This window comes from Numenius arquata, chromosome 5 (genome assembly GCF_964106895.1).
Source record: "Numenius arquata chromosome 5, bNumArq3.hap1.1, whole genome shotgun sequence".
Lineage (NCBI taxonomy): Eukaryota > Metazoa > Chordata > Aves > Charadriiformes > Scolopacidae > Numenius > Numenius arquata.
Window position 1 is genome coordinate 55621201 of NC_133580.1, and position 23180 is coordinate 55644380.

Genomic DNA, 23180 nt, shown 5'->3' on the forward strand with positions numbered 1-23180 from the left:
TTAAATGAAAAATTGTTTCTTTTCATGAAATTTCAGAATAGAACTTCTGCTACTGTAAATCATGACAGCTCAACTGAGGAGTTAGGGGGAACAATGTGGCTGATTCTTATTACCTAGGGGAATTGGCCGTCTTTACTTTGGCCCTAAGAATGTACGATATGCTAAACTTTAGATTAGATGTATCTGCCTTGGTTCTTAGACCTCATAGTTGGAGAAAAAGATGTCATCATTTCTGAACTGAATGTATTTGATGGTTTATTCTAATGGCAGTTGTGTAAGGAGTCTTACATGTCCTGAATGGCAGAATGATTGTTATGAGACACATCTGGTGAATGATGAGGCAGTGAAAGCTGATGTTAATACATTTTATTATGTATCTAGCCTAGCATCAATTCACAGGTGTATTTGTTCAGGGTTCTGTGCTCTGAAATCAGGAGCTGCTGTGCACCAGTTGTCAAGTTTGATGAATCTACCCTATGACATTTGCATATGGAGTTTTTATTTTTTGTGAGGAATTGTTTTTAGTTCCTGCCTTCTCACTCCTGCACCACTTCAGGCCACCCGTATTTATCAAAGACATTGAATTAAAATTGGTCTCAGAGGCAATTTGCTATGTCTGGCTTAGTCATTTCTACTGGCTGGCTGAATTCCTCAGCCTAGTCCTGGCTCCTGCTATGAAAGTCCTCCTGTATCATGAACTGGGAGTGTTCAGTGTTCTGATCACGCTCCAGTGTCTTTGTGCAGTGGGGTGTCAGGAAGCTTAGATGAGATCATCCGTTCAGCAATATTCATAATGACTAGTGTCCACCTTTTCATTTGACTTGCTTGTGCGGATCTACCTAGAGGGTTTGCTGCTGCAGTATCTCTGCAGCTTGTCACTGTATCTGTCCTTATAAAACATCCATGACATAATGAAGTGCTTCTACCTGTATAGAAACCAGCGCTTCTGATTTTTACCTGTGGTTAAGTAGGACAGGCTCTCAAAATCATGGAAGTATTTAGTAATATTGTTTGATCTGGAACCATCATACCAATTTTTTGAAGAGCCACGAGAAATTCAAACCTTATGAAATTAGTTTAAAAAACTGTAAGACAAAACCAAAACCTGTGTTTGAGGGAGGTAGCAGAGTGTCTTTATTTTTTAGAATTTTATTTGTTTCTTAAGTTGTTGTGGTTTTGGGCATTTCTCTGTAACTACAAGCTGCCTAGCTGATATTGGTGGTAGGAGAATTTATGATGGTTTGATGTTGTGTGCCTTCAGACTTTGCTTTCTTCTTGGTGTGAGTGTTATTGCTTTGGGGCAGCTGTATGTGCTCTTGACTTGGTTTTTTGTCTCACAAGTATGCAAGCTTGACTTGTAGTAGTGCCTGCAAAAAGCCACAGACTTCACTGGCATGTTTACACCAGATATTTTCTATGCATTGGATGGTATTGCATAGCTGTTTCCTCTAGAATTCTGTCTGAATACTTTTGTACATAATGAGATATGTGTGTGATGTTAAAAGGATGTTATTTAGGTTGAAAAGATAAGCCCTTCACTGTTAAGGAATTGACAGATTTACAGTTGCTCAATGTCATCTTGATTTTACCCATGTGTCCCCCTCGTGCAGTGAATGAGGCAGATGTCCTGTGGAAAAAATGATATGTGACCATGTAATTGCATTACAGTCCAGTTGTTCAGCACACTCCTCATGTGACTCTTCGGTATGTAGCAATTCTAGGGATAGTTTTGAAAAGCAAAAGACAAGAGCAAATCATGAGCCGTGTTGCTGTGTCAGCTTTCCCATGCCCATATATTATCAGTAGCGGAGCTTGAAATTTGACCGTTCCGGATTGCAACCCAGGCTCCTACCATCTGAATTTCAGGGCTGCTGCTCGCTGGCAGCTGGAGATGGCCTTTATCTCAGGGTGGAGGCTGGGCAGCTGGATCCAGGCACTGGCTTTTTTTGGTAGCCGTGGCAGAGGACTCAGTCCAGCTTTTCTTTCTTTCCCATGAGTGGCCAGTTTCAGAATATGCTAAAGGGAAGGCGTGTCATTTTTGGAGCTAATGGTCATATTCTGATGCCAATGGCCGTATTCTGGATTGTGTGACAAGCGGCTCGTGGCTGTGGGTGGCTGGCAAGCCCACAGCATGAAGCAGAAGGCCCTTCTCAACAGAAGCATATCAGAATCACAACTGAAGAGTTCCTCTGTAAAAACATGAGAGAGAGAAGATGGGTACACAAATCTGGACTAGAACTAAACAATACTTTTCGTTCTTTCTCATCTCTTTTTTAAACAACACCTTTAGCTTGCAGATGAGTTGAGCTGTGATTATCCCACAGGTATTAGGAGGCGTATTTTAATGTGACACAGAGCACGGCGTGCCAGCGCCACTGAAATCGCCAGCTTCATGCTTCAGAATATAGCTGATGTTTGGGCTTGGCTGAGCAAACTGAGATGTTTCTGAACTGACTTCAGCAATCTTTCTGTAAGCCGACAGTTGGCTTGCAACAGATGAAGCTGAGTAATCAGAAGTTTGCAGCTGAAACCGGAGCCCTGCACCTGAAACATGCCACGGACAGAAGTTTCTGTTTCATTTGGAGTTGTTACGAATGATTGTAGAGTTTAATAATTTTGTATCTTTTGTTCAAAACCTGATCAAGTGCTGGGCATTGTGAAACAGCTCATCACAGCAAATGACCTTTAAAGGTTGCTCCATGTCTCTGTATTTATCGACCTTTCCTGGGAACTCTTTTTTTCCCCTGTGGCAGCCTAAGCATTCCAGCTTTAAAGTTTTCTGGTGACTTGCTCCAAGAATAAGTCATAGTCTTTTAATCCTTATAAGAAAGGTACCTTAACTGTCACTTTCATTAGGGACCGGTTTCTTTTTTCTGAAATACCTTAGCTTTGCAGAACTTCGGACATGTCCTTTTTCTTTTCCTTTTTCTAAAAGCAATTGACACTTTCCTATTTGTGTGATACAGATTTCAAAATCTTCATTCCCAATTTCTCATTGTGTCTTTTGCTCCTTTGTGAAGTTGCTGACAGTTCAAGATACTATTGTCACAAATGATGCAATATAGCTGTAATCTGCTGCCTCCCTCTAAACACAAACTACGTGAAGCAGTCAGAGGGATTGTGATGAAGGGCCACCAGCTACATACAGCAGGCATGAGAATCTTTGTTCATTGTTACGCTCAGCGTTAGAGAAGTCTGCTTCACAGTTTTCACTTCTAAGGAACAGTCTTCTGGATTTAGAGTCATGATTTTGATGGATTTCTCTTGAAAAACTGAATGTTTTACATGGTCTTGGTACTGCACAATAGCTTTAAAATCAAGGAAGGCAGAGGAGGAAAAAAAATCTAGATAATATTCTCTGTGAAAATTAAGTAGCTGACCAACGTTGCAGTCCATCCTCTCTGTTTATGGGTGCATTTTTGGGATGTGCTGAATAAAAATCCCACAGTGCAAATGTTTGCTTTTATTACTGTTGAGTATGAATTCCTCTTTCATAACAAGAAGAATCTGGGAGCCCTGCATTTATGTTGAGCCTTTCTTCTTCCAGTGTGAGGTCACAGATTGGGGCAAAACTCCATGGATGTGCTTAGACTAAAACTAATCACACCTAAAAATCTGAACACCTAATTCTTGCTAGGTTCAGAATAATGGAGCTATAAAAAGCTGCCAAACTTAGATGAGCTGAAAGAAAAGCTTTATTTCTAAAGATACACAAAAGGAATGACACAAGCTGTGACTGATGAGGTGTGTCTGAATTGTCTACAGTTATCAGACAAATGGCATTTCATTTCTCTTGCCAGTGATGATGGAGCCCAGCTCAGCATTACAATCTACAGAAGCTGATCTACTTTTTCTTGGAAGTGTGGTTTCCTCCTTTTTAGGAAGAAAAATATGAAACAAAAATGTTTTGGTTCTTTGAAAATACATGTTTTATATGGAACAACTATCTAACCGTTCCTACCCTTAGAGCCAGTAATGGGAGAGTTTAGTCTTAAGGCAATATTTTCCTTCATTTTTTTTTCTGTCTATCTGACTTGTAAGTTCCTGGCTCCTTTTTTACAACACAGAGATGAGTTTAAAGAACAGTTGTGATGCCTCTTGTCCCTACGAATCTGGCTTCCAACGATATGAAATTGGGTACAATCCAGTAATCTTTGTTCCTTGCATTGGAGTTTACACTGGAAGATTTGGCCTTTGGGGCTGATCTCATGTCTAAAGACTAAAACTCCTGTTAGCAGCACCAGAGCAGAATTTGGTATGTAGTCCATGAGAAGTGATTTGAGTATATAGAGAAAGGCAGACATACTGCTCTTCATATAGGACAGTATTTGTGTCTGGTCGTTTTTTAAATGAGAACTGATCTGGTAAATCATATATTTAATGAAATTGAAAATGAATGAAGCCTTGAATGAAATAAAATGAAACTTAAAATAAAAGGTGGGAGAGAAAGACAAAGCTATACCAAGTTTACTTGGGGGGATAGGGGGGAAATAATCTCATGTTGATTGTAAAAAGGATTATGTACTATGATGGTTATTTGCATGCACAGAAATAAATGCCAGGGCTTAGGTTCTGTTCAGCTGTTTAGGGCAACAGAGCTAATCTATGAATAATGATACAGCATATCAAACTAGTGGGTTCTCCTAATGTCTCATTGAACCCTGCCCAAGATATTTGGAAGCAGAACATCAAAAATGAATGTCATCTGACAGCAGACAGATCACTACCAGAATTAAAATAGCCCTGGACATGTAGTTCATGATGTGTGATATACAAGTGGTACATATCCGTTTACTGTGGGTGTTGTAGTGGTGAGGTTGTTTGAACTAACAGCCATGCATCACACCCTGCAGCACTCAGCTCTTGGGTCACAGATAAAAGAAAGTACCTTAGAAAGATATTTGACTTGTATTTATGAGTAGTATTATGAGATATGCAGGATTTATACACTCGTTTTATTAGTTACTGTCTGAGTATCATAGCAGGCATAACAAAAACATATTATTTGAACGAGGTCATTCTCCCTTTTCATCTTTGGTGTAATCATATTGAGATATGTATCATACTTTGCCTTTGAAAACCATGCATTTGCATTTGTATATTATGCCATAATCATTTTAAACGTTTCTCTTACCAACAAAAGCATGTTCTGTCTGAGTTTTGTAGAATTAAAAAAGATAGCTTTTAGGTCTCTGATACCATTCTTTCTACTGAGTTGCCTTAGCGGTAGTCACTGTAAGTTAGTGAAGTTTCCCTCTTACAAAGGATTGCAGCAGGAGGTCTCAGAGATGCAGAAATAACAGAATATGACCTATTGAAATGGAAATGAAGACAACAACCTTATAGTCTGTAAAAATCACTTGATATTTTTGTTATAGTCTTAGACATTTTTTAATCTAATCATGATTCTTTTAGTTATTTATTGTTTATCTATTCACTATAATTTCAATGATGTTTCATCAGTCCCCCATCTGATGTATTTTCACACATCTAAATTCTGTTTGCTTTTTTGCATCTTCCTTTGTCAAGTATACTTTAATCTTCTAATAATGACTTTGAAAGTATTAAATTTGATATTACCTGTCTAACCTTTATGAATTTTCTCGTTTTACCTAATTTGTACATTTTTATGAAAAACTTTCTAGAATTTATTTTATAAGAGTAACAAGGAATTTCAGGCGTGAAATAAGACTCCATTGTTGAACAAACTGTACCTATGTAAACAAAATGATCTCTCTAATTTTCAGTTATTTCCGTGTCATATATGATGCACAGAATAAAAGGCAAATGATGGTTTGAATTCTTACTCACATTCAGAGGTCAAAAAGCCCTGCTGATTGATTTTAACTTGCATTAAGCAGCACATCACCAAAAATGAAGTTTCTGTGTCTTAAATGTTTTTAACAGTTCAGCATTGCCTACTTTTTAATCCTCGTTCTTGCAGAAGTGCTATACTTGTGCAACACTGAGAGGAGGGAAAAATAGCAAAACTTAATTTGCAAGTAAATCAAGTAGTTATAACTTGAATTTACAGAGGGAGCAGAGCTATTAAGCAAGTAGGACCATATGCCATTTTGCTAATAACTTTGTTATAAGCTGAGAAGAAAACCAATAATTATAAAACTACTCAGTTTATTCTTTGTTTCATTGCATTACTCTTGCTTGTAACATCTGTAATGATGAAAGAGGACTCCTCTCTGGGAGATTATGTATAAAGAACCAAAATGCCATTCTTTCTTCAAAGAACTTTCCTTTCAGGGTTTCTGCTTTCTCCACTTTATTTCTATCCATTTTTTTGCCGTAATTTAAGATATTCTGATGCATAGTGCATTTATGGAAAGAGAGTTAAAAATATTTTTCCAACTTGCTATCTAGTTTCATGCATCAGGCACATGCCCTGAATGACAGCAAGGCTGTGCAGATTAATGAATCTAGAGGCAAAGGTGAGGAAGATAAAGGTGTTTTTTTTCCCCCTTCGCAAAACAATTTTTGATTGACTTTGTGAACTAAGTAACACACAGTTCCCCCCCAACACCTCACAAAGTAAAAAAAAAAAAAAAAAAAAAAAAGGAAAAAGCAAAAAGCTTTGTTTTTAAAAGAAAAGAAGTCCAGAAAGTTGTGAGATCCTTTCTCATTAACAAGATTTGACTTTTATGCATTTCAACACTGCAGTCTGCCACTTTCTGTTCCATTAAGTAAGCTGCTAGCATGTGTTGGAACACTCTTAAGTGTGAATGGGTACTGGTGTTCTATGCCTGACTGCTTTCCTGTGCCCTCGCTGCCATCATACCAGCACAGGATGAGCAATGTGAAGCATCTGAGATGGCACAAAGGTTTTCTAGAAAGACTCTGATGTCACAGGTGTGATTTGCAGCCATTCTGAATTCAAGGATAAAATACTTTAGTTTTATGGACCTGAGTCAGAAGCACACCAGGCTTTGGTCTGTTGACAGCACCTACTATTTTAAGCAAATATAGGCATGGCCGTGATTTAAATATGTTACTCCAACTTGGTCTCATCGGCCTCTGAATATTAAATTTTCTTGCTTTTTGCTGTTTAATTCAAGACTGATTCAATAGTGCTAAGCTTCACTGTACCTGCTACAGTTGTTGTAAAGCACCCAAAGTCAAGCTAGTTAGTCTTTACTAAGGTACACAAAAGTTTTGCAACTTATGCATGTTCTGAACACCTTTAGGTCTGAACACCCTTGCGTCTGTTCTGGATTTTAAAACAACATAGTAGGTTTTTGTGATGGTGAAGTGATTTCTCTGCCATTCTTCCTATATTTTGCAAAGTTTCTATTTCTTGTACAGATTTTTCATTCTAAAATTTTCTGTTTTCTTTAGGGAACAGCAATATTGCAGTCTGGAGTCTTACCGGCTATAGCAGGTAGGAGCCTTTTAGTTATTTGCTTTGTTAAAGAATAATGCTTAAGTCTCAAATTGTGGCGAGAGAAACAGATTTATGGAAGCAGAACTAAAGGTTATATTGAGAGGTATCCTGTTTGTGGGTGGTTTTGCTGCTGCAATTCATGACTGAATATTACGCAATACATTGTAATTTGTAGTATCTTTGGTTGAAAAGATTAATGTATTTGTTTTGCCTTCCTTTTGTAATCTACAGAGGTGCAAAGTTGTCAGTTTCCGTATAAAGTTGTTTAGTGCTTTACCTACATAGTCGAAGAATGTCAAGGAAGTGTTCTTTTTAGGCTATATTAACACCAAGGGAAAACTTGATATATATGTTGTGTACACACAGTTTTCTATAAAACACAAAATCACGGGAATGCTTCCTTACCAGAGGCAACATGGAGACGCTTCTCTCGTGTCAGTGGTTCCACTGACTGACAGACAAAATCAGTAAAGGGAGGAAGCTGAGTATCTGGCCTGGAAAGATTTTATTTAGGCAAAGGTAACACACTGACTGTCTTTGCATTGTAAATCTGCCTCTCAGTAGAATGTGTTGGTCGTCTGGAGTTCTCTGTTTGATGTGGCCAAACTGCTCTGGCACCTTTTGTATCATCATATTACTTCAAAGATAACATTTTGTAAGCTTTTGTTTTTTTGTATTGTCTCCATCTTTTTTCTTTGAGAGATGCGTGCAAAGAAGTTATTTAATGCCGTAAACATCTTTATATTTCTTAAACTATTTACCTGATAATTCAGTAAATCCATTAAATTATCAGGTTGCCTGCTTCCAATAGACATAGAACAGCTTTTTGTGCCTGGGTTTCTTTATTACTTTTAAAAACCTTGGCAAATACATAAAGTATAGCTGGTTGATACTTGAGTGATCAAATCCAGTAAGATACCTAGGATCAGGAGATGTCTCTGGAGAAGGTCATAAGAAACTCTATTCCTTTGTCTGTCTTAGCAAGAGAAAATCCAGAAGCATTTAGCAGATCTTGTTCCTGGTTATTCCACTCGAGTCAGTGGAACTAGTCTTGATTTATAGATGTGTAAGTAGAAGTACAAATTGGATCATTAACTCTAATTTTATCTTTCCTGCTGGTACTCAGGTTTCTAGTCCTCTAATCAATCCAAGGAAACCAGAGCACTTATGATTAAACTCTGTGTAAATACAGGGGAACTTGGGTCTGTAGCTGTGTGTGTGGGTAGGGGTACAATATTATTTCTGCATTAATTCCAGTGGCAAATTAACCGTGGATGCAAAAAAAAAAATGTGACAAAAACTTACTCTGAGACTATTCATGCAGATGAAGGAGTTAGGTCTTTTGATAAAGCCTACCATTAAGAAAATTGGAAATGTAGAAATACAGGACAGATTTTTAGATCAACAGAAAGGGAAGATACAAGATTGAAGAAATTTGAGCGGGTAGGTTTTCATGTCTGGTACATTGGGTAAATATTGTTTAAGGAAAGAACTGAATACTTGTTGGAATAACTATAAATGCTTTAGTTAAATACAGCATCTAAAGACAGTGACAAGTTTTTAGCTATCTTTGTGGGGTTTCATCTCTTCAGTGCTCTCACTATATACCTTTAGAACTTTATTCTCCAATACTACATATTTTAAAGTATTGTCTCTTATACACGTGAACATTTAAAGTATAACTGAACTTGGTGCTGCAAATATTTTAAGATAATACCGTATCCTTTGAATGTTTTGCTTCCACCATCTTTAATCCAAGCCATTAACTGAAGGTCCCTGGGTGCTGAGCAGTTATTCAAACAATTCTGTCAGACTAAAGGAACAGCACTGGAACTTGTCTATGTTTCTCTATTAAGATTTTTTAATTCATTGTTGAGAATGACATAAATGTATGCTAATTTAAGGTAACTACTTTCAAAACCTGTCTTGCACATGGACATGGCAAGATACCTGTACTGTCATGAACGATTGTACAATGACCCAATACACAGTTGCAATGTTTGCTAGTGTAGCAGTCCACTTAGTCATAAACACATTTCTTTTTTATCAGAGAAAGGATTGTATTGCATTTTCATTCAAACACACCGTACAAGTGCAAACCCACTTCTTCCAGTGCTACAGGTGCCCACATATTCTGTACAGTATTTTTGCTCTTGAGTGCCTCAGTTCTGTGGCAAGAACTGGAGTTAGAGAATCATGATCAATTGTTTAAATACTTTTCAGTTTATTGGCAGTGAATGTGGGTGATATTCCTTTTCTACTGCTAGTTATATATACTGAGCAATAGACTCAGCAACTTCAGAGAAATGTGTCTAGTTCTAAAGGCAAGCTGAAAAGTGTTGATAAAGGTGGCAATAATTTTGAATTATATTACTAGATGGAAAAAAACCAAGTTGAGGTGAATCATTTAATTCTTGTTCAAATAATTTGGTTGCCTTTGTTATAAATAACTTTGTAAAGATTGATTAGAAAGAGAGACTGAATGAGGTTGCTTGCATTTGTAGTAGGAAACTGTTCCTATTATCATAGTTTTGTAGTACAGATCAAGTTAAGAGATTCTTTGGAGTTGTATGATGTGGGAATGCTGGCTCTTAAGTATAATAGACTGCATTTATGGTTATTATGGACCTTCAAATACCATGACAGGATAGAGGTTCAAAAACGTGATTCCGCTTTCCTGATTTCTGAGGCTGCTGGATTCTGGAGGCACCTAAGTTTAGTACATTTCATCTAAGATTTTCTCCTTGGACCTACACAAAGTTTCTTATGAATGCGTAAGAAATTCTGTAGCATGATCTAGTGGGTGCAGTTTCAGAGATATGTTTGTAGGTCCTTTTCTCAGGAGCTGCTTATGTGTTGTGAATTAAGGGATCATGAATGAGATGCATATTCAGTGTTGAGAGGTGGAGCCAAAGGACTTCACAGAATGGTGAGCTGAAGAGCTCGCCATTATCTTGATTGTCTTTCTGGTTCTATAAATCAAAGTACTGTAGGAAAAACTGGGCTGAAGGGGTTCTCTAGCTCAAACCTCTGTCCTGACGTTAGGATGTACTTCTGTGCGTATGTCTGACAGGTGTTTGTTTAGCATGTTCTGCAATGAGAATTCTTAAGCCACATTAAATCACCTGAAGGCCTTTGCTATTCCTGCATTTAGATATTTCCTAACAGTTGTGGTGTTTCTTGCTGTGATTTAGGCCTGTTACTTAAATCTTGTGCTCCTCTCTAGTTCACTGCAATAACTTAGATAGGAACCTTCAGCCCTTACTTAATAATGTCTTCATGCTCTCTTCCAAAATATTTGGATTTTCTCAGTTGAGTAGAACTCAGTCACAGCTCTTTTGTTTTATCAATGATGTTTAAACCATGAGATTGTTTTGTAGGGAGGGAAAAAGTGTAACTATTTCTGGCGTTGATTGCCAACTCTTCCAAGAGAACTGAGCAGTCTGAATCCCAAGGCTCCTATTTAGAGAAGCTAAATTGGGAGCTGGAGCAAGTTTGCAGAAGTGCTTAGGGTCCCTCTGCAATCCCTGGAGAAGATATTTCATGCAGGCTTTACACACCATGTTTCAGAAACATTTGTCCCTTCCCATTAGCTACAGGGAAGCTGATTGCCTAGGCATTCCCAACAGCCAGACCCAGCCCTGGACATTTCAACACTCAAATATCTTTAGTGGGAGGTGTGATCTTCCTGTTCTTCCATGCTGCAGGCTCTGGCATTACAAAAATCAATAGCTGAATTGGAAGATAAGTTAACAAATATCCTCCCCTGGAAGCAATATAATTTAATGCTGTAAGTTTTGTGACTTTTAAATTCTCTTTCCTTTTACTGTTGCCTGCGCAGTTCCATTTTTTTCCATATTCCAGAGGAGCAAATTCATGAGCGTTGCCACAGACTCTCTCGCTATCTGACAGCCACTTTGCTTGTAACACCAAATTACACAATGCTTGACGGGAAATGTTCTGAGAGGATGAATTAAGGAATAAACATAAAACAATGCTGTGGATTGGAATTCATCTGAAATGTCAGCTGAATGCTGATTATGAACATTGTATCTCTATTAAATTGTTCTTAGGTAGATAGGGAGTTAAGGTAGGGAGATAAAAAGAAAGAATAAAATTAAGTATATAACAGGTGATGGGTGCTGAAAATGAACTCAGCTGTCTGACAGCTTAAATTTTATGATGGAAAAAGAGGCTTTCTTTCATGCATTTTTAAAATTTTATTGCAAACCTATGCAGCCTGATACTTCTATTCCAAGCTTTAGGAGTAAGGTTTCAAGGAATTAATTGAGAGCAGTGAGAAAGAAGAATCTGGGCCGTACTATGTTGGCTGTTGTTGCTTAGGTTGAAAATAATTTATAATTCACATTATTTTTTTTTTCAGAAAATATGTTGTCAGCTCTTTAGATGTAGAAAGACAAAGTATGCTATCATGCTTTTATTGAGCCAGTAAGGACTGTGTGCTGAACAGTAGCCACCATAAATATGTCATACCTCATAGGGCTAAACACTGTAATAGAAGAGCATTATTATAATGAGAAAATGATTAATAAAGCCCTGCCATAATATGACATGCTCTTTCTTGATTGTGGTTTGTTTTATAAGTGCACTCAAAATAATTCCATAGGGGAAGAAAAACAGGAGCTCAGAAAAAATGGTTTAACTAAGCTGATTAAAATACATAATGCATTTACAAGCTAAGCCTTTTCCTTAGTGACTCTCTGAATTACTAAGGGCCTGACAGGAGGGAAATAAAAAAGTCACTGTGGTGAAACCATATGCTAGTGAATGATCCAAATGCTGCTGCTTCATCCTCTGGACTGAGTAGGTCCAGCAGGTTCCTGTTCCCTGTTTCGGGGATGACAGAAGGTGGTAAGTCCGTGTCACAGTGACCCTGTAGTCCTGCCTTTTCCATTTTCCTGATTTGCTTCCCCATGCCTCCTCTGATAACTGAAATCTGGGAAAGGTACGTATACCAGCCTTCTAGAACACAAAGGTGAGGAAACCTATTTGCAAACATAGTGATTATTTCAGCTTTTTTTTTTTTTCCTATTAAGAACACTCAGTATGTGATCTTCATTCTTAGCCAATGTAGATCCTGAGCTTCAGATGGAAGATTTTTTTAGCAAATACATATAAAGCATCTTTGAAAGTATAGTTTTCAAAAAACAGACACTGAGTGTCCTGGTACAGGAGATGGTAATGATTCTAGCTTTACACTTTTGCATTTTTAAGGATGGGAGGCTGGGCTGGAGTGGCCCTACAGCATGGGAAGACGCATAATAGCTAGAGGTAGTTAGATCCTCTGTGATTCTTTTGGATTCACTAAACAGGCATCTTTGTGGAGCAGTATTTGAACAGTCACTGCGTGAATGCATTTCTAATTTTGAGTGATTTTACTACTTCTGAAGTTGACTGCTAGAGAGAGAGGAGGCATTTCCAAATGTAGTGAAATCTGTAGAACAAGTAAGCGTTTTTAAGCATCCCCTTCAGCTTTTATGTATTGCAGATCAAACCACCTGTACAGTAGAAAATATATTAGATCAGTTTGAAAATTGAGGAGTAATGAACTTAAGGAAGTTTTATAGGGCAATTATACAACACCAGGAAGTCTTTTATTACATTTACATGAAAAATCCTCCTGGTGTAGTTGCAGTGTTTCTCCTGTCAATCAGTACCTCTAGGCTTTGGGTGCTCTTTTAAGCAAAGTACCTGTTTTCAAATGAGGAGATGGAAATGTTGCTTGGCTGAGTGGATCAAAGTACTTCATAATAAAAGTAGTTTTAATTCAATAAGAAGCAAGAATTTATCATAGAAAATAGTGTTTTCTTCTGTCCTGACCCTTTGTCAGCAAATTTAATAGCCCAGACCCGCAGGGTTCGTGACCTTCTCCACGAAGGCAAAGTAGAGGCTGGGCAGTAAGAAGGGGTCACTTGATAAATGCAGCATAGTGTTGCACGTGTCTACTAACAGGTGACAGGATCTGAAAATGTAAACTCTCTGAGCTTAGTTTAGAGCATGTATTCCAGCTTCCCTCTTGTTTGTTAATTTTTTTCCATGGCTCTTTCTTGAGCACACATGCTGTAAACTGTGCTCGTTTTTGAAGGGTGGGCATAAAGGAATGACTATAAAGTTAGAAAAATGTTTCAAATAATGATTGTCCTTATTTAGATACATCAGACATTTGAGTCTAATCATATGTAGGAATGCAAAATAATCTGCAGCATGTTTTCGTTTAGTCGCATTTTTAATATCTTCTTCCTCTTACACATTGAGGAAAGTAGAAGAGAAATAATTCTCCTGACGAATGAGACTTCAGCGAGTCAGCCACACAGAACTGGATGGCAGGGGAAACTGAAAAAAATTATTCTTAACAATCCCTTGTAAGACAAAGGGAGTGATGGAAGGGAGTGTCTGTCTCCTGCTAGATGCTTATGTGTTCGGAAATTTATCTTGCTAACTTGCTTTTTCCATTCCTGCAAGTGTTATCCCAGGATTCATAAATAAGAAACAAACCAGTTTACATGGTAGATGTAAAGAAGGAGGAAGAAAATATCTAGGTCGATCTCTGTTGATATGTGTTTATATGACGCAGTTCAAAGCTTAAAAAAAAATTCCATGAGAGATTTAACTACGTAAATATTTGTTAGTTGCCAGATTTGAAAATGAGGAAAATGCAACAGGTCAAATCCTGAATCATTAAGGTAATTCTTCTAAACCAGCTCCAAATGGAAAAACTTCAACTTGACCATAAATGGGTTGGAATATCTTATTGTTTTAAATCTCCTTTCCTGTTCCTGATATGTGCAACATCCTAAAAATGTTGCTTAAAATTCCATGTTTCCTGTGGAATGATTTCTACTGAATTGCACTAAGTTTTTGAGAGAGAAAAATACCATACACTAGTTTTGTGAGGAAGCTGCAATTAGCATAAAACTATAATCTTCAAAGTAAGGTAAGGCATTCAGCTGCATAAAGCATATTCTCATATTCTTAATAATGTAGAGACAGGATGCTCTGGGGTGAGAAAAAGGAAAATTAGTAAATCAGCTAGTCCAGGGCATCATACTTTCTGTCCTATTTTTGCATTTATTTATACGAGCAGTCTTGTTAAAAACAAAATTGTGAACAATATTTTTAGTGGTTAAGTGCTCACCAGAGTATTTAAAGATTTTACAATCTGATCTCATTTGTTAAAATACAAAATCAGTTTCTCAGTGTGGTATCCTTGAAAATTGTTGTACCCTTGGATTACCCTATATATATTTTTATATATCCAAAGATTGTGCACTTCTGAAATAAGTGTTTATTATTTTTTTTTTATCCATTTTCCTCATTAAATGAAGTAATCTGTGGCTTTTGTTCACATTTATTTTCTAAGTGTAGGAATAATTTTATAAGCATGGAAGTTATTAGAATTAGAAAAAAATGTATGAATACATCATTTATACAGGGGGAAAATTAAGAAATTCACATTTTCTTTAGGTTCCTTGGTCATGCAGATTTCTTAGGTATTTGAGACTACTATTTTATATTATAGAATTTCTTCATATTGTGTAAGAATTACAGTAATTTTTGGATGCTATTTAAAAAAAAAATGCAGAGAAGTGTTTCACCTGCTCAGAGACTATTCATCAGTTTAGAAGAGTGTGTTAATTTTATACCTGATCCCCAATACCCAGCAGCACATGGCACAGCTGACCTGTCACCAGTGGCAGGGTTACTCATAAGCACAGCCTCCTACCTTATTTCTGTTAAGTACCGGTTACTTGCACAAGAAGTTCCCTTGAAATTATTCATTTGAGGAAATAAATGCCACTCATCTTGATTAAGGTGCCCATGGTGACAACAATAGAGACAAGACATTTATGGCTGGATAGGGATAATGCTAACCGAGCAGGTAGTTTGCTGGTTAAATAAAGAAGGGATGTATGTATGTAGACAAACCACACCACATAGAATCATTTAGGTTGGAAAAGACCTTTGAGATTATCGAGTCAGAAACCTACACTGCCAAGCCCCATTAAACCATGTCCCTAAGTGCCACATCTACATGTCTTTTAAATACCTCCAGGGATGGTGACTCAACATCTTCCCTGGGCAGCCTGTTCCAGGGTTTGACAACCCTTTTAGTGAAGAAACTTTTCCTAATACCCAATCTAAACCTCCCCCGGTGCAACTTGAGGCTATTTCCTCTTGTCCTATTGCCTGTTACTTGTGAGAAGAGAATGACCCAACTTTCAGGTAGTTGTAGAGCAATAAGGTCTCCCCTCAGCCTCCTTTTCTCCAGGCTTGAACAACCCCAGCTCCCTCGGCACCCTCACCAGATTTGTCACCCTTCTCTGGACATGCTCCAGCACCTCAACGTCTTTCTTGTCATGAGGGGCCCAAAACTGAACACAGTATTTGAGGTACAGCTTCACCGGTGCCTAGTACCAGGGGGACAACAACTTCCCTGGTCCTGCTGGCCACACTGTTTCTGATAGAAGTGTACCACTGATATGTGTGTACCACTCTGTAGGTTTCTGAACAGGTAGCTCTTTTTTCCTCAAACTTCTGTATCTAATATTGTAGCTGGGAGAGCTTCCTGCTGATCTGAATAGGGCTGGGGAAAGGAGATGGCACTGACTGTGCCACCTGTCATGCCCCCAGTAAAGCTTTCCTGGATGTAACACTTGGAAGGGTATTTCACAAGAGCCAGCTATGACCTGGATTCACACTTGATGGGAGCTAGGTCCTCTGCATACCCTTCACGCTGCCCCAGCCTCTGCATGAATGTCCAAAACTGGACAGTGGGCTACTGAAATGTGATACAGTTCTCATTCAGCTTAATAGGTTTTAGATTCGGTCTGATGAGCTTTTAATGAATATTTTAAACTTCATGATTGCCAAAGCTATGCTATGGATTGCAGAGGTAAGTTCCCACTCAGTTTTCATTGCCATTTTACTTCTCAGTTCAAGACGACTACCTCTGTAAGTAAAGTAGCACTCACCACAAACAGGGAGGCCAGTATCCTGCAGTTTTATAGAAGGCATCCCTTCTTTCTGAAGAAAGGAAAGAACAAAATTAGATTATAATACCACAATCTTAGGATAAAAAAATTTAGCAAAAGGGATATTACTTAAATGAAGAATAATGACTTATATTTCTTATTGAAATTTTTCTTGGTGTTTCAGAAACATCTACTAAAAATGCTAATGCACAGCAGATATCTAATTATAGCAACAGGTATTTAGATTTAATGTGAATATCTCTCTTTGAAAACAGGTGGTGCTTCTGTCATGGCAGCTTCTGGGTCTTTGAAAGTACATAGAGGGCACAGTCTCCAAGCTGGTAAGTATAGTGGTTATGAGATATATCCCTGCATGTAATTTTAAATTATAGTAGTTTAAACTTAAATTATTTTAAACTTCATAAAATGTTAAAGGTAATGTATGGCTTGACTTCCTATTATAAAACTTACATACTTCTTTGTTTTTTTTGCCTTGCAAGGTTTTTGTTAGAAAGGCATTGACAGATGGGATAAGTTTAGAAGAGGCAGTGACAGATGAGATAAGTGTCAGAGCATAGGCAGTAGTCTTATTCACAGCAGTAAAATGCTGCCAACACTTTAACAAAGGGCACCCACCAAAAAAACCCACCTCAGGCCATGAAAAATCCTGTACCCTAGCAATGACGTGGTGGGAAAAAAAACCCCTACCCCATTTAAAGATACTTCTTCATGATAATGGAGAAAGAAACAACACCAGCAGATACAATTATGAGAGTTTGTCATTCAGAATTAATCCAAATATGTTCATTCTATGGGCATAACATTTTTGCTTGCTTTGTTTGAACTGAGATGGAGTCTGAAATCATGAGAGAACCTGGGCATCTTTTTTCAGCTTAGTGCTCTGGAAGGACTGATGATGTTGAGCAACCTGGCCTCTTGCAAAGCTGATGATTTCCATTTGGAAAGCAAATTTATCTTTGGAATGGCCAGTTTAAGCATTCTCTGCAGAGCTTTGTCAGAAATCAAGAAGTTAGCCATCATGCTGGAGGTGGAATTTTAACAAGTGTCTTCCAGATGCTCCCAAGATCACCCACGCACTTCTCCCTGATTCATGCATTCAAGACAGCTTTGCTCCCACATTGATGTACAGCAAAACACACTGTTGGCTTCAGTGGCCTTCAGTGTGAATACTTGTAAAAATGTCCTAACATTTATTTCCTTGCTGTTGCACTCATTAGAAAAAACTGGCATCACCACCACAGAAAGGTCAACACTGTTAATACTTTCTGAGATTTTTTTTCAGTATGATTATTCAGATTAGAAAGTTACAAGTCAAAACGAGAAAATCATATGCTTTTTTTCATGGTGCAAATTCCTAAATCCAAAGCTGTTGATGGTGTTCCTGTATTCTAGGTCCAAAAGGTGGTTACGAGATGCTGACAATTCCTGCAGAACCTGGAACTCCTACTAGACCTGAGGAACCTGGTGAGTACAAGTCTTTGCAGCCAGTTGCATCAGAGGATACTAACATCTTCTGTTTCTTTTTCCTTTTTCCTTTTTGTTGTGAACTCTTTTAAATGTTTATTTTTGAGGTGTTGCCCTTTGAACATGTCAGCTTTACATGCGTGCTCAGACACACACACACACTTATCTCAGGGTTTATGGTGTTGGTTTTCTTTCTGTGTTATTTATCACACATTTCTGAGAATGGTGCCCACATAGAGCAGAAAATACGAATAACTAACACTTGGTGAAAGAAAGGCAGAAACACGAGTTTCAAATATCATTCTCCTCTTCCCTCCCCAGTCATACTATATTATCCTTTCTTTTTGTCCTCATTTCAATGCCACTGCATTTTATCTTTTACTCTTCTGCTATTTGCTTAACTATCTTTTTTTCTTTCTACCTTTCCTCCTTTCTCCTCAAGCATTCATGAAGCCAATTCTTTCAGAATGTCTCCACGTACATTTTGGGCTATTTTTCTCCCAAATTCTCCCTCCATAATGATCTCAAATACTGATCCTCTGATCCCTCTTGTAAGCATCTTCTACCTCTGCCCACCCAGAAAGGACTACTGAAAAGTGCTGTCTTTGTCCATACCTCTCTGTGGGTGTCTTGTTTTCTTTGACTCTTTTGTGCTTTTCAAATAAACCTTTCTCTACAAAAAAATATAAGCCAGTTTTTAGAGTCTAATGAGGTGTTTGGGTTTTTTTTATTTGAAGGAAAAATGAATAGCCAAGTATTTCTATGTTTACAAAGAAAGCACAGTTTCTATTAAGACAGCACAGACTAAACAACAGAGGACTTTTCCTTTCCTTCCATTCCAATTTGCCCAACTTTATTCTTGATTTGTTTTTGTTTGTTGTTTTTTTTTTCCTTTGAGAAGAATATTTGATTGTTGCCAGGGTTTCTTTGTTCTGTGTGTTTCTTTTCTTGCACAAAGCCCTACCAATTAATATATTTTTCTCCATATGTGTCTTTTTTAATTCTCAGGAAAATCACTTGTCTTTTCTGCATCAGGTATGACATTCACCTTCCTGAAATCTTTCAACTATTTAGCTCTATAGAGAAGTTTGCTAGTTTTCATGCTAGCTAGCTTCAAGGAGTCTTCACTTAAACTCCTGCTACATCACTTTACCAGTGTAGAGAAAGACTTCATAAATTATCTTTTCCTTCATGACTATTCATGATGGTATCAGTCCTTAAGACTGTCATTTGTTTACAGCTTTAACTATTTGGAATGCAGGTTTTCAGTGCTATGGTTCTGCTGAATCCCTTTTGGTACAGTCAGGTCAAATTCCTTTGAAACTTCAGACAGAATAATTGAGAATAATTTCTAAGAATGATGTTTGATGAAGATAGAGAAATTTATTCTGCTTGATTTTTTTTTTTCTCTTTTCATTTTGTTCCTAACACCTGGATTTGGAACAACAACTTGAAGCCTGAGGGTCAGAAAAATGTTCAGTTACCTCATGGATATTCCTATGTTTTCTTTATGAAAATCTGTCAGAAAATTGGCCAACTTTCCAGGCTCTTAAAATTTTAGGCTGCATAGTAGACTCCTTTCATTTAAATAGCTTAAACCTTGAGAGATTATCCTGGAACCTACTATAGCCTACTGTTGTCTGACTTTGTACGAGATATCTCTTCTATTCATCATACAGTCCAAGAAGAAGTAAAAGTTCCCCTTAACAGTTATTCACAGCCGCTCTTGGTTGGATATAAGCAGTCATTCTCTCCTGAGCTCTAAAAAGCCTTAATCACCTACTGAGTCTGCATTCACATCTCAACAGCGTCTGAATTGGCAGAAAAGAAAAGCAGTGATTTGGACAAATAAAGCTTTGATAGAAGTTTTATGTGAGGACAAGGAAGGGCTTAATGGAAGGCCTTCGGGGTAAGGGAGAACCTGAAAGTGGTATCATTTTTCCTCTGCACTCCTCTGTCCCTGTCGTGGTTTTGGCTGAATTTACCAAAACCGGACCGGCAGATGGCCCTTCCCCCCCCTTCCCCCCCCTAAAAGAGGAGAGAGGAGGAGAAAGAGATAAGGAGATTCAGAAGTTTAGAATGAACTAAACTACTTTAATGAAAAATTAATATTAAAATAAAAATAAAGAAGAAAAATAATGAAATAGATACAATATATACAAAACCATATCAAGTTCCCAGGATGACAGTCACATCACCGGCAGGCACTGGGGAAGTCCCAGACTGGACTCAGTGACGAATGGGAACTGGATTCCAGCTCTGGAGTCAGGAACACACGGATCGGGATCAAAGGCAGATGAACAGACAGAGTCCTCTCTGGACATCGGCCATCGCAGGAAGGGGGCTGACCCTTTGATCCCTCAGCCTTTATACTGAGCATGGGGCAGATGGGATGGAATACATTAACTGAACAGCTGAAAGTGTCTAAGGTTAAGAACTTCAACTGGACTGCATGGGTAAGTAATTCTGGCCTGCTGAGTAGGACAATGAGAATGTGACTCAAAGCCTTGCTCAAGCACAGAGGGAATACAAGTTTGTATTTGGGTCTCCTTCTACCTTCTCTCTTCATTTTACTTCTGATAAGATTAGAATAATGGAAAGTAGGACTAGAAGAGGTCTTGAGAATTCACCCAGTCAATAAAAAAAAGTTGTCTTTAAGTCAGAATTGCTTTACAGAGAACTGTTTCCTTGTAGGTGTTAGTCAATCTCATTTTTAGAAATTTGTAGATGTAGAAATTCTTCAGCCTCTGTGGGATTTCCTCTAGTGTTCTTATGAACTTTACTATTAGAAAGGTTTTCCCACTGTCTAATCTTCTACTGTTTTTCCTGCAATTGAAGTCTTATTACTCGGTCTGTCCCCACTTGGCATCATTCCTATCTTTTTCAACTTGGTACAGGGAACCATAGAATCATAGAACCATAGAATGGTTAGAGTTGGAAGGGACCTTAAAGATTGTCACGTTCCAACCCCCCTTCTATGGGCAGGGACATCCCCCACCAGACCAGGTTGCTCAAAGCCCCATCCAGCCTCACCTTGAACACTTCCAGGGAAGCTCTCAATGTTGTCTCCTCAAGCTTGCCTTCCCCTTGCTTTAAACAGTTCTTCAGTCCCTGTTTTTGGGACATACATTCTAAACTTCTAGTGGTTGCTGTCTTGCAGATGATATAATAGTTCACATCTTCCCAGAAGAGATTGCTTCATATTGGGCTTTACTAACTTGAGTGAGAGCCGAAAGCCATGTGAGGTAGTGTTACATACGTTGCTTCTGTTTGAAAATTTCTGCATAGTGTTTGCTTTCTGTCAAAACATAGTGGGATCACTGGTTGTGGTCTGTGGTCTTCTGCACAGATCCTGACTTGATCAGTCTTTGAGAATCTCTTCTGTACACACCTCAGTCTTCTCATGTCCTACCTGTGACTGAGGAATGTACTGTTTGGCAAGCAGAGCTGTTGCTGCTGAATGTTTGCTTTCAGAACATTTGATGGAATGTTGTGTTTTTATGAAATGCACCATTGGTCATTGCAAACAGTGTCTATAATAATATGTTACTCATTTTAGAAGGGGCAGTAGGTTATTCAGCTGATGTCCCTGCGTCAGATCGACCTCACAGCGAGACAGCCACCTATGTTAATATTCCTGTCAGCCCTACTTCCAAAAAACAACTTCATTACATGGAACTGGAACTCCAAGAGCCTAGCACAAGCATAAGAGGTAAGGAAGCCTACAATACCACTTCAACAGCAAAGGAAGCAGAAATGCAGTCTGTATTGGGAATCTTAATTTCTCATCTATCCATAGGCTTTTGCTAACAGAGGAGTTGAACCCTGGTAATGTTCGTGAGGCAGTTCTTGTAATTGCCAACTCTTTTGGAAAAGATTTTTACGTAATGAGGTTCTATAAGATGTTGCATCCCTCTGACAGGCGCATTGTATATGCACTACTTCTAAAGTGAACATTTCTGTGTCTGTGGAGTTTGACAGACAGTAATTTGCTTTGTGTTCTCAAGGTTTTCATCACATATATTAGGACTACACTTAATTTTTCTTGCTTGACTTCAGAAACAGGGCTGTGGGTGTAGGTGTACAGTGCTTGCTACTCAGGATACTGACTCTGGAGCCATGCAGTAAATGCTTAAGAATAGAACAAGTGTTTTCTTCTATCTGCTCTCTATGAGGACGTGTGAAAGTCCTGCAGAAAGGAAGCCATCCCAAGTATTTGATTATTTTATTTTTTTTTAACTATTTTGTCTGGATCTGGGTATTTTACTTCTAATGCTTGATTTGCCCAATTAGCACATAAAGATGCATTATAGCTAGCATGTATTGTCATTTAGAGATGCATTCCTCCTTACAGAAAGCCCCTAATCAGGATCTGGCATTTAGTTGCTCACACTTGGTATTAATGAGTTTTCCATGTATAGTTTTCAGCTATTGAGGTTTTAATTTGTATGCTTGTAATTTCAGCAAGTTTATTAACTTTGAAATGCTAGTGCTTTCCCCTTTAGTTGTTTTTATGGCTCTAGTTAAGTAATTCTAAGCTTCTCACAGAGTTTAGTGTATTTCTCTGTACAACACCCTGTTGAAATGTAAAAGTGATGTTTTGTCTTCATTGTAAAGACAGTGAACCAAGACATTAAGAATGAAGAGCCAAATTCCATAAGCTGACATAAGCTTTCCTAAATGTCAACTACCCTTCCATGCTCAACTTGTATAACTTTGAAGGTGCCTCTAATGACCATAAACATTTTATTTTTTCATGCTAAAGTTTTCCCAGCCTCCAGACTTGTACATCTGCACCTATACAGAACTTTTCTGCTCCTGAAGAGACTGAGCAGCTTTTATCTCCCTTATTGCCCTTTGTTGGACTAAATTGTTGTTCTGTCTAAGGCTGAAGGTGGCTGATCTGTTAAATGTTTAGAGTGCCTTATCCAGACAAAGAAGAATCCCTGCCAAGTGCCCTACCAATGGTGTTGTCTTTTCAAATACCACGTTATTCATTTACTTACTAGTAGCCTGCTGATGAAGCCTCCCAGAAGTGGGAGAGCTGAGTTCAATTTTGTCTTCTGCTGGGAGGACTAGGGGTGGAGATTCAAACCTGGGACAGAAATATAAGTGATTCATTTGTTTATTTGAAGAAAACCAGAAAGCTGAAATATGTAGATAACAAAGCTTTTGAGGTTTTATTTTTATTTTATTTTTCTCCCTTTATAGAGCTTGCTTTAAGGCCAGACCAAGATCATCTAGGAAATCTGTGAAAGAATTGTCTCAATAGCTTAACGCTGGGTCAGTTTGACCCAGGAATATGAGGG

General features: G+C 38.1%; 1 protein-coding gene across 2 annotated transcripts in view; it reads left to right on the forward strand.

Moving 5' to 3' along the window:
• DOK7 (docking protein 7) overlaps positions 1-23180 on the forward strand; it is a 69304-nt gene that overhangs the window by 44289 nt on the left and 1835 nt on the right. For both annotated transcript variants that reach the window (XM_074147834.1, XM_074147832.1), the window contains 4 exons: positions 7348-7390; positions 16662-16727; positions 17800-17871; positions 21431-21583. In XM_074147834.1, coding sequence (XP_074003935.1) covers positions 7348-7390; positions 16662-16727; positions 17800-17871; positions 21431-21583 — 334 coding nt within the window. The remainder of the gene's footprint in view (positions 1-7347; positions 7391-16661; positions 16728-17799; positions 17872-21430; positions 21584-23180) is intronic.